Source organism: Eumetopias jubatus, unplaced genomic scaffold, assembly GCF_037043125.1.
Source record: "Eumetopias jubatus isolate StellerSeaLion01/CBP00866 unplaced genomic scaffold, mEumJub1_p1.0 scaffold_5, whole genome shotgun sequence".
NCBI classification, from domain to species: Eukaryota; Metazoa; Chordata; class Mammalia; order Carnivora; family Otariidae; genus Eumetopias; species Eumetopias jubatus.
In genome coordinates this window covers 53247746-53263098 of record NW_028274811.1, presented here as the reverse complement: position 1 = coordinate 53263098, position 15353 = coordinate 53247746, and the positions used below count along the sequence as shown (strand labels likewise).

The following is a 15353-nucleotide window of genomic DNA, read 5'->3' as shown; positions in this document are numbered from 1 at the left end:
TCACCCACCTGGGGAATCCCTCCTCATCCTTTAGGCCCCATCTGCTCTATGTGGTTTGCCCTGACCTGCGCAGGCCTTTTCATCATTAATGACACTCCAGAGCAATACTAGAACAACACCTGCTCATCTGTGGTCCAAGAATAGTCCTTGTATACCTCCAACAGGGCACCTGCCAGACTGCACATGTCAGTGATCTGCATGTGTCTCTCTTGTCTCTATACTGGGAGTGCCTTGATGGCAGCAACTGTGATGTATTCATCTTTTAACGCTCAGTAAATTTAATGAATTAATGCCTTTTGTGGCCTATCCCAAAAAACTGCAGTAACTATCACAAACTCTTAAAAGTGCAATACCTTCAAGAGGCCAAAAAAATCTCTAAGATTACCCACATCTAAGATTCAGCCAAATATGACCAAAAAGAAAGAAACCTCAAGTAATAAATTAAGAATGACTTAACTATTGCCTGAGAAATTCTAATAAGAAAATAGAAAAATCATTTAGTGCCAAATGCCAACCTGACCCCTTAGGAATTGCTTACTGATTCCTACTTCTTTGGGTTGACTGATTTCTTTTTCTTCAAATAGGAAAAAATTAGAGCAATGAACATTTATCTAAATTGCAGCATAGAAAGAACTTATTATTCACTACATCAAAAGTTCTGTCTTAAACAAAATATTACTGCACAGAGAAAAGTAATTAAAATTTTCACTTCCAATTTTTCCACCCACAGAATTAAATTCTTAGTTCTCTTCTTCCCAAAATATTCAGTGTAAAATAGCATTCAGTCCAGACAAAAACTAATTATAAGAGGTGTCTGGATATTTAAAGTTGTAAAAAGGAATAAACAACCGATATCCTCTGTATTTATTTCCAGGGATCTGACAAATACCAACTGATAAAATAAGGATTCATCATTGGTTAATATTTACTGAACACCCACAACATGGTTGATACTGTGACAGGTGCAAGGATGATAAAAATTAAAAACAGCTCATTCTACCAAATATCAAGTTCAGAAGACAGAAGAACAAAAAGCTCCTTCAAAAACCTGTCTTACTATTAGGCATTTTTCCAACCACTTTAAGCAACTGAAAGCTATAGCAACTCAACTGCACATTATACATGGAACCTTTTTTCAATTTTCAGTAAAACAAGGGTCAAAATTTAGAACCCTCAAGCAGATGAGACTGCTGCTGCTTCCTTTTTTTTTTTAACCTGTAAATATGGTCTTTCAGTGGTAGACAACAGAGCAAAGTTCAGTTCTCTAACAGCACTGTCGACTTCAGCTGCTAAATTGCTCCTTGCTGAGGTACAAGGTAAATCCACACCAACGACTGGACATTTTGCAACTGCACCCTTCAGACAAACTCGTCTCTTGGAAACAGCTAGTGTTATGTCAGTATTATGATTCTGCCTACAGTTCCAAAAAGGTGTTTTCAAATTTTAGTCCTATCTTCACTCACTCTTTAAGGAAAAACACCTACAAACTACTGAAAGTTTGTACCCTTCACTTGACAGAGATAAATTCTAAATGAATTCTCCTCTCATTTACCAATGATAAGTATCACTTATAGCTAGAAATAAGTGCCAAAGAATAATTGACAACACAAGCCTTTTGAATAATGCCTTCAGACTTTTATCGCATTTCAAGTGCAGGCTCTTCAGGCTTACCTGATCTTCAATAAAATTTATTAAAAATAAACACAATCATTTGCAAAATACACATATTTCACATCAAAGCAAGAATAAGCTCTTTTTAACGTAGTCTTTTTAATAAATTCGTGTTATTATTCCAAAACCAAAGATGATTTTTTTGACAGACTTTGGAAGCAATAACCTTACGTTTTGAGATAGAATTCACGTACCATAAAATTCACATTTAAAGAATACAATTCAGTGTGTTTCAGTATATTCACACAGTTGTGGAACGATCAACACCACCTAATTCCAGAAGTTTCATCATTCCCAAAAGGAAGCCCATACTCATTACAGTCATTCCCCATTCTACCTTCCTCTTGGTCCCTGGCAACCACTAATCTACTTGCTGCCTCTAGGAATTTGTTTATTCTAAATATTTCATAAAAGCAGAATTATACAGTATTTTTCCTTTTGTGACATAATGTTTTCAGGTTCCATCCGTGTTGTAGCACGTGTCAGAACTTCATTCTTTTTTATGGCTGAATCATATTCCACTGGATGTATATTACAGTTTTATAGTATTGTTGACATTCTCCTTACCTAGATAATATTCTCAGATTTCACTTAAATAATGGGATATTTTGTTGTAAGATGTAGTCATTACCTGTGTCTTCCCCTACGCTCTCTTTATCCTTTTGAAGCCTGGGCCCAGACTGTGACACACGCATAGCAGAGTGAAGGCTGCACTACTGAATATCACTGGAATGGAGCTGAGCAAAGAGATGGGAAGAGCCTGGATTACATAATCCACTCCTCAGTCCTGCAACACAGGCAACTCACCAGTGAGGGTGCCCAGGGTCCCACTCTCAGAAGGGCCCTGTGCTTGGAGTTTGATGCTCAGTGGTTACCCTACTGAAATTCTAATTTTATCTTTGAATATGTGTTCTGTAAATGAAGTCTGATGGGACAATGGGGCATGTGTGTCAGGGTCCAGAGCCTCAGTTCTTAGCTGGTCTGCCTCCCACCATCTTTCTGGAAAGGGTTCTTGGCTCCCTACTTCCCTGCTAACTGGTACATAGGCCCTGGGCTCTGCCCTATCTGCTCCTCCCCACTCCTGCCTAGGGACTATCACACCTGTCCCCACTGGGGGCCTGACATGGGCAAAGGGAAGATCAGGGCTCAGGCATGCACCCCCTGGTGTCTCAGGGTGGAGCACAGCAGCACCATCACTATCATGGGCTGGCGGTGCTAAGATGTATTCACCAGCAGATGACGCAGTGGAGGTGGGGGCTAAAGGATTGCTTTTCGCCCCTCACCCATCCGGATACCAAGCACATCCTGGCATGGAGGCTGCATACCCCTAGAGGGTCATTATGTCCACCAGGAGTTGAAGAGTGGGCCCACTGGAAGCACAGATGCCTGAGAAGGGGAGTATTCGATGCTTGAAGGAACATACCCTTAAATATTTAGCAAATAAAAAACACTAAGACAGTTTAAGGTACCACAGAAGGAAAAGGTTTTATATTTTAGTACCTTTAATAGTACTTGTTCCTCCTTTTTGAACGAGGGGTCTCGTATCTTCAGTTTGCACTGGGGTTTGCAATTATGTAGCTGGCCCTACCAGTGATTCATAACGATGCTAGGATTAGAAATTTAGAGCACCTCTCATAAATATTCTATTCTAACTTGGTTCCTTTTTTTTTTAACTTAACCTTTTTGAAAAGGTAATGTTTTCACAAGACTCACAAAGTCAAAGGTCTCAAAACGTTTATGTTCAGCACACACACACACAAGTCAAAGGTCTCTCTCTTGCCCTGTTTCATCTCCTCTGCATTAAAACTCTGTTTACTGTACCTTTCCCAGAGTTTCTTTATGCATATACAAGCTTACAAATGTATAATTTGCCCTGTTTTACACAAAAGTTGACATATTATGTGCAAGCACCTTGTTTATCAACTTCTAGTGACCCTGAGACAAACAAGAATGCAACTGAGGTAGAAGAAAAAATAAGTAGAAGTTTATTTCATCAGCCATTCAACAAATGATGCTGGGCCAACTACATATCACATACAAAACGATGTGGGATTCCTTCTTTAAATCCTACCCAAACTGGGCACCTGGGTGGCTCAGATGGTTAAAGCGTCTGCCTTCCGCTCAGGTCATGATCCCGGGGTCCTGGGATCGAGTCCCGCATCGGGCTCCCTGCTCCTTGGGAGCCTGCTTCTCCCTCTGCCTCTCTCTCTCTCTCTCCATCTCTCATGAATAAATAAATAAATAAGTTTAAAAAAAAAATAAATAAATCCTACCCAAACTAACTCAAAATGGATTACGAACCTATAAGTAAGAGCTCAAACTACAAAACTTAGAAGAAACCCAAGTATTAAATCTTCATGATCCTGCAACAGGCAAAGCCTTCACAGATATGACACCAAAAGCACAGCAAAGAGAGAAAAATATGCATAAACGGACCTTTATCAAAATCAAACATTTCCATGCTTCAGAGGAAGATACCACCAAGAAAGTGACGACAATCCATAGAAAGAAAATATTTGTATCCAGAACATATAAAGAAGTCTCACAACTCAATAAAGACAAAAAGCCCAATTTAAAAAGTGGGCAAAAGGATCTGAATAGAGATCTCTTCAAAGAAGATACACAAATGACCAACCAGCACATGGAAGATGCTCAGCATCATCAGCCATTAGGGAAATGCGAGTCAAAACCTGAATGAGGTACCATCCACTAGGATGGATATCATCATACAGATGCTCAATAACAACTGTCAGCAAGGAAATAGGAAAATCAGAACCCTCACACATAGCTGGCAGGAATGTAAAATATGCTGTGGGCAGTTTGGCAGGTCCTCAAAATGTGAAACTTAGCATTGCCATGTGACCCAGCAATTGTACTCACAGGTCTATAAACCTTATAAAGGTTTATATAATATGGTTTACTATATATATATATATAAACCTACATATAAGCCTTGTAAAGGTTTATATAAAAACTTGGATATGAAGGCACATAGCAGCATTATTCGTAATATCCAAACACTGGAAACAACCCAAATGACTATGAGCTGATAAATGGATAAACAAAATGCTGCCTATCCATACAATGAAATATTATTCAGCAATAAAAAGAAATAAAGTGGTTTCTCAAAAAATTGAACACATAATTATCACATGATCCAGCAATTCTATGTCCGACCATATGCCCAAAAGAAATGAAAGCAGGGACTCAAACAGATATATCCATACACTCATATTAACAGCAGCATCATTCATAATAGCCCCAAACTAGAAGCAACTCAAACGTCCATTGATGGATGAGTTAATAAACAAAATGTGATACGAACATGCAATGGAATATTATTCAGCCTTTAAAAGAAGTTCTGACATACGCCAACAACATGGTGAATCTTGAGGACATCATCCTAAGTGAAATATGCCAATCACAAAAGGATAGATACTGTATGATTCCACTTATACAACGCACCTACAGTAGTCAACTTCATAGAAAAAGGAGAATCATGGTAGCCAGGAGCAGTGGAGGTCAGGGAGAATAGGAAGTTAATGTTTAATGGGTACAGATTTTCAGTTGGAGCAGATGAGAAAGTCCTGGAGATGGTTGGTGGTGACGGTTGCACAATAATGTGAATATATTTAATGCCACAGAACTATACACTTAAAAATGGTTAGAATGGGAGCGCCTGGGTGGCTCAAGCATCTGACTCTTGGTTTCGGCTCAAGTCATGATCTCAGGGTGGTGAGACCAAGCCCCACATCAGGCTCTGCACTCAGCTGGAGTCCGCTTGAGGATTCTCTCCCTCTGCCTCTCCCCCTGCTCGTGCTCTCTAAAATAAATAAATAAATCTTTGAAAAAAATGGTTAGAATGATAAATTTTATATTATGTATATTTTACTTCAATCAATCAATGGATCAATCAAGACTATGTTCTTACCAATGGGGGTCCTGCCAAGAAAATGGTACCCTGCTTGCGTACAATGATGTTTTCATCAGCCATTGCAGGCACATAAGCACCACCTGCCGTACAAGAGCCCATGACCACCGCAATCTGGAATCCAAGCATATAAGAAACCCATGACGTGAGGTTCAAATAGTTAGTCATAGTCTCTGGACCTATAGACCCATCAATGTCGCAGTACCAGAAGATATTACTAGCTGGTCCCTAAACTTCCTTTTAAAAACAGTCCTCTAGGGTGCCTGGGTGGCTCAGTCGTTAAGTGTCTGCCTTTGGCTTAGGGTCCTGGGATTGAGTCCCACATCGGGCTCCCTGCTCTGCAGGAAGCCTACTTCTCCCTCTCCCGCTACCCCTGCTTGTGTTCCCTCTCTCGCTGTCAAATAAATAAAAAAATATTAAAAAAAAAAAAAGGTCCTCTAAGTGTTTGGAATTGTTCCTTAACTACATCTATCAAAGCCTTTTGAAGGGCTTAGGTCACATTTTTACAAAATTTATGGACATTCTCCCTGTTGGAGAGAAGACTGGCCATTTAAAACATTAGCCTGATCGACTAATGGAGAAGAAACTCCACAATCCACCCACAGGTCAACAACTGCCACTTACCTCATGGGAATGCTGAAATAATTCTCCAAATGAGTGTTAATACTCTGTTACCCTGAATATGGTATGTTCTAAATATAAAACTAATGTTAGCATCGCAGTTGAAAATCGTGTTCAAAAGCAAGTCAACTGTGTGGAACCGGGGTGATGCATACGTTTAGAGTCCACAGTGCTATTTTCCCTACTTTAAAAAAAAAAAAAAAAACTCCCGCCTAGAGATTAGTAAGACATAAAGAATAATAAATATGGGTCTGGCTGATTACCCCTAGGTAGGAATAAATAATATCAGAGTAAAACAAGAAAAACATGTAATGGACATTTTCTTAAGTTACCACACAAAGGCACTTTTTGCTACTAATTCCAATATCCCATCAGTTTCCTTAGAGTCATACAAATTTCCATTCTGAAATAAAAATGCTATACTAGTATTCATCCAAAGATGCAAGGCAGCGTGAGTTAACATTTTCCCATCTAAATGGCCGTCACAAAAAGCATTTTTCCCTATTTCACGTGTTATTAAAAATGGCTGCAACATTTCACTGTCAACATCTTACAAAAGTGTTTATCACGTATTGTTTTTGCTTATCAATCACCCAGAAGTTTATTTTCAAAATATCTATGGCTAGAAAAACTCTTGTACAAGGGAAGGAGGACAGGAAACATTCATTGTAACAGTGTTCACAATAGTGAAGATATGCAAATAATCAAAATATCCATCAACATCGCATTTTGAATGGATAAATGAATTGTGAATAAATAAGCTCTTTAAAAATCTGAGGGAAAGAAACAAATGAAATGCTAAGACTTTATAAATCCAAGTGGAGGGTCCATGAGTGTTCCATTGTTACTGCACTATTCTCTGTACTTTCTGCATGTTTGAAATATTTTATGGGCATTTTCTTTAAGGCTTTAGGAATAAAGGACATGATTTCAACTTACCAACCTGTTCTGTGTACAAGAACAGCAGATACAGCTCAAACTAGTTCAGTACCAAAAAAAAAAAAAAAAAAAAATTGGCAAGGAAGTAGAGAAGAGTCACAGTGAAATAAAAATCTAAAAAGGCACAAATTTCAAAAGACCTATAGAACTAAACAGGCATAGCAGGGTTCCATGACAGCGAATTGAAAGAAAAAGAAAAAAAACAGCAAATATTTAGAGACCAAGGATGGGAGGTGAGGTGAGCGGGGGACAAAGAAAGAAGAATTCCGGAATCGAAAGGCAGGAAGACAAAAATGAGGGTAATGAAGCTGAATGCCATCATGCCATCTCAGGGGGAGAAAACACTTACCAATTTAGTAGAAAAGTTTTACAAGTGAATAGCGAACAAATTATTAGTGCATCTACACCAGGGAATTTTACCATATTCCTAACGGCACTTCAGATGTGTGTGTGTTTTTTTTTCCCCACAGTACTTCCAAAACCAAGGTAATCGACAATCCATTTCTCTCACATGAACTGAGTGGCCCCCGATGACTCCGGACTCTTGTGATTCACGTCCTGTATAATCCCATCCCCTTATTGTGTGGTGGATCTGGTAACATGCTTCTAACACCAAGTGTCACTCTTGTGATCCAGTTCTGAGAGACCATGTCTTCCCCTCCCCCCACCCCCGCCAGCCCCCTCTCTTGCCCATTTGCTTGTTCGCTCTGATGCAGCCAGCTAACATGTGGAGACTTCCTCTCTACAGCTGCCCACTTGGGAAGGAACCTACAGATGCTTCCTGCCAACAGCTCCCAAGGAAGTAAGTGAGGCCTGCAGAGAACTGAATCATGCCACGACCACATGAGCAAGCTGGGGCAGATCCTTTGCAGTCCAGCCTAGAGAGGACTGTAGCCACCCCCTCAGCACTGGGGGATCCAGCTCAGCTGGATCTGAGTCCTGACCCACAGACACTGCGGGGTAATAAATGGTGCTTTAAACTACCAAGTTTGGGGTGAATTTCTTCTGCAGCTAATAACTAATACAGAGATCAAAAACCATCTACCTTAAGTAACTGCAATGGAGGCACATCTGAAGCCTTGGGACAACCTATGTTTTGGAGTACTCTGTTGTTGCTGGTCTGCAACCTATCTGTCTATAAACCATTCTTCTATTCCAGAGGTGGGAGATAGACCATAAAGAGAATTCTGTACCATCCCAGACAGTAATGAAAAACCAAAAGACACGGGTAAACCTTGAAACCATCATGCTAAATGAAAGAAACCACTTATTATATGATCCCTTTCAAATGAAATGTGTCATAGGCAAATCCATAGAGATAGAAAGTAGATGAGTGGTTGCCAGGGGCTGGAGAGATTGGATAGAAACGGAGAGTAAATGTCAATGGATATGGCATTTCCTTTTGGAGCGATGAAAATGTTCTAAGACTGACTAAACTCTGTGAACATCCTAAAAACCACTGAACTGTACATATCAAATGGGTACACTGTATGGTATGTGAATTGTATCTTAATAAGGCTGTTATAAAATTTAAGAAACAAGAGCTGGAATTATTAAGTATATAAGATTCAAACTTCTCAGCTTTTCATCAAGAAGAAACAGGCTATTCTAGTCACAAGTACCTCACAGACACTAAACAATATCTCTAAAGCAAATTCTGATAATAGAATAGAAATAGAATAGAAAAATGAAATAAAATAGAAAACGAATAGAAAAATGAAATAAAAGAACAGAGATTAGTGGAGTCACTACTGTCACAAAATCTCTTCTCATCATTTACTTCTTTTTTTTCTTTTTTCATTATTATGTTAATCACCATACATTACATCATTAGTTTTTGATGTAGTGTTCCATGATTCATTGTTTGTGCATAACACCCAGTGCTCCACGCAGAACGTGCCCTCTTTAATACCCATCACCAGGCTAACCCATCCCCCCACCCCCTCCCCTCTAGAACCCTCAGTTTGTTTCTCAGAGTCCACAGTCTCTCGTGGTTCGTTTCCCCCTCTGATTTCCCCCCTTCATTCGTCTCTTCCTGCTATCTTCTTCTTCTTTTTTAACATATAATTTATTATTTGTTTCAGAGGTACAGGTCTGTGATTCATGAGTCTTACACAATTCACAGCGCTCACCATAACACATACCCTCCCCAATGTCTATCACCCAGCCACCCCATCCCTCCCACCCCCCACCACTCCAGCAACCCTCAGTTTGTTTTCTCATCATTTACTTCTAAGCCATGCATTCACTCACAAAACAAGGTGAATATGCACCAACAAGAGCCCTGCCACTGTGTCTGCTCCTTCTTATCACAAAGCACAGGAACCCCTGGGCCAAACACCTCCAACGACCTTCCATGTCTCCAAGCATTCGTCTATGGTACAACAAAGATCTTACATTGGGCCACGCTAGACAAGTGATATGGAACCCCAGAGAGAAAATTCTGCTTTCTCTACTAAGAGGACACTAAAAGGACATAAGTAAGATGCAGGAGCATGAACTGTTCTGCACGCACTCAGGGTACAGATTTGGCCTGCACTGAGGCCCAACAAGGGCACCAAATCAGGGGAGACGGGACAGTGACTCTCATCGGCATCAGAACGAAGAACTCCCAAGAACTCCACTGAGAGGCTAGAGTCCACCCCGTCATCCATGAGGAGGGCTTCCTGTGACACCGACAAACCAAGAGATCCCACTTACAGGGTTGATGAGGGAAACAGCAAGAGAAACGTAGCTTATCTCCTTACAGCTTGCAGCCCACTGAGAGATACGTGAGACATGCAGAGTGTGACCTTCCTCAAGGAACTCTGTGGCCGCCTCAGTGCCTTAATGTTTGTGTTTATTAAAGACTACAAGGAACCTTATCTTAGTAGCAGCTAGCCCTCAAGGTGCTGAAAGCCTTGCTTCCCAATTCCTTAGAGACTCACACTATCCTTAAACCCTACTAATTAAAAAGTATATAATCAATCAGTCCTCCCAATCCCAGTGCAGCTCTTTTTGCCCATGGGTCCTGTCCCGTGCTTTCATAAAACCACCTTTTTAATGAAACAAGACAAAGCCAGAGAGGGAGACAAACCATAAGAGACTCTTAATCTCAGGAAACAAACTGAGTGTTGCTGGAGTGGTGGGGGGTGGGCGGGTTGGGGTGGCTGGGTGACAGACATTGGGGAGGGTATGTGCTATGGTGAGTGCTGTGAATTGTGTAAGACTGATGAATCACAGATCTGTACCTCCGAAACAAATAATACATTATATATTAAAAAAAAAAAAGAAGAAGAAGAAGATAGCAGGAGGGGAAAAATGAAGGGGGTGGAAATCAGAGGGGGAGACGAACCATGAGAGACTGTGGACTCTTGAGAAACAAACTGAGGGTTCTAGAGGGGAGGGGGTGGGGGGATGGGCTAGCCTGGTGATGGGTATTAAGGAGGGCACATTCTGCGTGGAGCACTGGGTGTTATGCACAAACAATGAATCATGGAACACTACATCCAAAACTAATGATGTAATGTATGGTGATTAACAGAACATAATAAAATAAAATTAATAAAAAAATAAAAATAATTTAAAAAATTTTTAAAAATCACCTTTTTATACCAAAAAGTCTCCAGAATTCTTTCTTGGCTGACGAACCCAAAAACTTCCAAATTCCATCAGGGTGAGGAGGTCCATGGTGATTCAAGACTTGAATCATAACCAAAAAAGCAGCAAGACGGCAAAGAATAATGTGTAACTGACCATTACACTGCTTGCCATCACTGCCACAGAAGGCACAAGCAGAAATTTTGAGTAAAAGAAAATGAGATGCTACAAAACAGAGTTAAGAGTCTGTGAAAACTTTAGACAAAATTTCATTACCCTCTAGGTCCTGCCTGAACAGAGACTGACTCTCATTGCACCAAAACCAAATTACGTATTGTAGGTCAGCAGCCTGCCCTACAGAAAGGGTCTCTGAGAGAGAGTCAAGAGGTTTTATACCTAATTCTGAAAAGCTGTATGAACTCTTGACCTCCATCCTTCCACTGAAAAATTGCACTAGACTATCCAGTTCAAAGGCACACTGTGATAAATGTAATATAACTTGGAGGGTGGGCAAAGTTTCAGTTGCCTGATGGAAAAGCCATTAAAAATATAGTATGTTTTGGGGCACCTAGGTGGCTCAGTGGGTTAAGTGTCTGCCTTTCAACTAAGGTCAGGATAATGGGGTCCTGGGATCGAGCCCCATACCAGGCTCCCTGCTCAGCAGAGAGTCTGCTTCTCCCTCTCCCTCTGCCCCCCACCCCTTGCTCTCTCTCACTTGCTTGCCCTGTCTCAAGTAAATAAATAAAATCTTTTTAAAAAATTTATATAGCATGGGCGCCTGAGTGGCTCAGTCGGTTAAGCATCTGCCTCCAGCTCACGTCATGATCTCAGGGTCCTGGGATGGAGCCCCACACCCGGCAGGGAGCCTGCTTCTCCCTCTCCCCTGCACTCCCCCTGCTTGTGCTCTGTCAAAAAAATAAATAAAATCTTTAAAAAAAAATTTGTATAGTATGTTTTTAGGGGCACCTGGGTGGCTCAGTTGGTTAAGCATCAACTCTTGATTTCACCTCAGGTCATGCGTGAGATGGAGCCCCGCACTGGGCTTGGCACTCAGTGGGGAGTCTGATTGAGTCCCTTTCTCTCTCTTCCCCTCTGCCCCTCCCCCCACTCTCTCTCCCTCTCTCTCTAAAATAAATAAATAAATCTTAAAAAAAAGTAGGGGGCGCCTGGGTGGCTCAGTTGGTTGAGCGTCTTACCTTTGGCTCTGATCATAATCCCAGGGTCCTGGGATTGAGCCCCACATCAGGCGCTGTGCTCAATGGGGAGTCTGCTTCTCCCTCTCCCTCTTCCCCTCCCCCACTCCTGCTCTCTCTAATAAATAAAATCTTTTTTTAAAAAAAGTAAATGTGGAAAGCAAATACTGTCTGTATCACTGTTTCCTTCCTCTACCTATAGAGCCTCCATTAAAAAATAAAAGCCACAAAATACACACATCAATTCAATAGCTGTCCAAAATTTAAGAACATTATCAATTATACTGACTCATCACACCACTGATTCTGGAGTACTCATGCTTATCTGTGCTAAATTGGCTGAAATGTGCAGAGAAAACAAAACATTCACCTTACCCAGAATGCCCTGTTTCTTCCTCAATCTTTATCAGCCTCAAAGCCATCAGAGTGTTTTCATCTCCCCCAGGCCTTATCTGACTTCATAGACAGGTTGAAGTGTATTTAAAAATAATGAGCAGCTCTTTCTGCCCACGGGTCCTGTCCCCATGCTTTAATAAAACCACTTTTTTTGCACACAAACACACCAAAAAAAATAGGGGTGCCTGGGTGGCACAGTCAGTTGAGCATCCAACTCGCGATCTCAGCTTAGGTATAATCTCAGGGTGGTGAGATTGAGCCCCATTTCGAGCTCCATACTCAGCAGAGTCTGCTTGAGTTTCTCTCTCTCTCTCTCTCTCCCTCTGCCCCTTGCCCCTGCACGCTCACTCTAAAATAATTAAGTCTTCAAAAAAAAAAAAAGTGATATGCAGTACCTGTCCTAACTAAGCCCCTCAAAACAATTAACATGATCTGAAGCAAAGAAAATAAATTTCAAAAATAATGAGCTAAACCAAGAGGGGGGGAGTGAGGGGAGAGAAGGAAAGAAGAAAGCAAGGACACCTGAAATAATTTTAAGTACCTCACCAAAAAGAAGAACAAACAGGCAGAGATGCAAAGAAAACTCAAAGGAGAGGCCCAAGGCGCTGAACCTCCACACAGCTGGATGAATAATGCCTATTTCAAAGGAAATGCACTGTTAGTCACAGCGGAAACACTCTTCCTGGTGCACTAAAGGATTACCGTCAAACAGGACAAGAGGTGATGCAGCAGAGCAAAGATCCATCTAGACCAGGCCACCACTAATTTTATTTTTATAATTTTATTATGTTATGTTAATCACCATACATTACATCATTAGTTTTGGATGTAGTGTTCCATGACTCATTGTTTGTGCATAACACCCAGTGCTCCACGCAGAATGTGCCCTCTTTAATACCCATCACCAGGCTAACCCATCCCCCCACCCCCCCTCCCCTCAGTTTGTTTCTCAGAGTCCAGTCTCTCATGGTTCGTCTCCCTCTCTGGCTTCCCCCCCTTCATTTTTCCCTCCTGCTATCTTCTTCTTCTTCTTTTCTTTTTTTTAACGTATAATGTATTATTTGTTTCAGAGGTACAGATCTGTGATTCAACAGTCTTGCACAATTCACAGCGCTCACCATAGCACATACCCTCCCCAATGTCTATCACCCAGCCACCCCTCCCTCCCACCCCCCACCACTCCAGCAACCCTCAGTTTGTTTCCTGAGATTAAGAATTCCTCATATCAGTGAGGCCATATGATATATGTCTTTCTCTGATTGACTTATTTCGCTCAGCATAATACCCTCCAGTTCCATCCACGTCGTTGCAAATGGCAAGATTTCATTCCTTTTGATGGCTGCATAATATTCCTGTGTGTGTGTGTGTACACACCACATCTTCTTTATCCATTCATCTGTCGATGGACATCCTGGCTCTTTCCATAGTTTGACTGTTGTGGACACTTCTGCTATAAACGTCGGGGTGCATGTACCCCTTCGGATCACTACATTTGTATCTTTGGGGCATTTACCCACTAGTGCAATTGCTGGGTCATAGGGTAGCTCTATTTTCAACTTTTTGAGGAACCCCCATACCGTTTTCCAGAGTGGTTGCACCAGCTTGCATTCCCACCAACAGTGTAGGAGGGTTCGCCTTTCTCCGCATCCCCGCCAACATCCCTCATTTCCTGACATGTTAATTTTAGCCATTCTGACGGGTGTGAGGTGGTATCTCATTGAGGTTTTGATCTGGATTTCCCTGGTCAGGCCACCACTAATTTTAAAAATTAATGGTGATGGGAGACCTAAAGAAGACAAAGGTCCCACCTCTGAAGAGAATTAGAAGTCTCCCATTTCAAAAACCAGCAACATGGAGCCACAATCCAGAAAATAAAAGAAGCGTGTTCCCAAGATCATCAAGACATCAGGCATGGATTTGCAGAAAGCCCAAGAAAGGTATCCTCAGGACATGAAACTAAGCAAGACCACTGGACACCAGTATGCCTAGTCTTTAAAAGTCATAAACAAAACACAGGTCCTAAAGCATACCAGAAAGGAAGGAAAGATAAAACAGAAGAGAGTACAGAGGCAGGTACCTCATGTAACTGTCTTTTCTCCTTAAGAGCAAAAACAAAATTTTAAACCTTCTAGGTCTGTAGGAAGCTGTCCACATTTTTACCACTGCAAAGACATAGGAAACAACAGAGATATGACTGTCAAGAGACATGTATCTTAGAAAAAAGTGGATAAGTGGATTTACAGTGTGCAAGGTTAATAACATTAACTAAAGAACAACCTTAGGGAAGAAAGCAGGAACTGAAGGAGTAAGGAAGCTAGTGCTCCCTATCAAAATGTACACATAACGGGCCTCCCTCTTTTGTCTGGGCTGCTGACATGCCCTCGGGACTGAGGAAGACCCAGAGACTTCGGGGACATGTGAGCTGTGGGCCACAGCTACACTGGCAAACATTCAGGAGGCCGGGGTCATGCTGGTGGCACGTGTCACCACAGGAACAACTGAGACACATATCACCCAGGTTACTCCAGAGCAGTTGGTATGAGACATTACCACTTAAAGAGGAACCAGAGCTTCTGCCCAACTGTCAACCTTGATAAGCTGTGGGCCTTTATCAGTGAGCAGACACAGGGAAATGCCGCCAAATACAAGAATGGAGCTGCTCCTATCACTGATGTGGTGCGATCAGGCTACTGCAGAGTTTTAGGAAAAGCATTTCTTCCAGACTGTCATCATGAAGGCCAAATTCTTCAGTAGAAGAGCTGAGGAGAAGATTAAGGGTGTGTGTCCTAGTAGCTTGAAGCCAAATGGAGGGCGGGTCATTAAATGCTAACAAGTGCTTTTCCAAAACAAACAAACAAAAAAACAAAAAAACCCAAAATGCACACATAACAGAGTTACAAGTGATTGCTTTATAATAATAAAGTATATAAACAAAAACTTAAAAAATGAAAATAAAGTATAAAAACTTGTTTTCATCAGTCCATCTAAGCCAAAGTTTTAAGTAAATAATAAAGCATACATTA

At 41.2% G+C, this 15353-nt stretch overlaps 1 protein-coding gene across 3 annotated transcripts in view; it reads right to left on the bottom strand.

Annotated features, from left to right (window-relative positions):
* MCCC2 (methylcrotonyl-CoA carboxylase subunit 2) overlaps nucleotides 1-15353 on the bottom strand; it is a 66375-nt gene that overhangs the window by 25946 nt on the left and 25076 nt on the right. For all 3 annotated transcript variants that reach the window (XR_003607074.2, XM_028089648.2, XM_088023344.1), the window contains exon 7: nucleotides 5603-5716. Coding sequence is in view for 2 of the 3 variants with exons in the window: in XM_028089648.2 (XP_027945449.1) it covers nucleotides 5603-5716 (114 nt within the window). In the remaining variant the exon portion in view is untranslated. The remainder of the gene's footprint in view (nucleotides 1-5602; nucleotides 5717-15353) is intronic.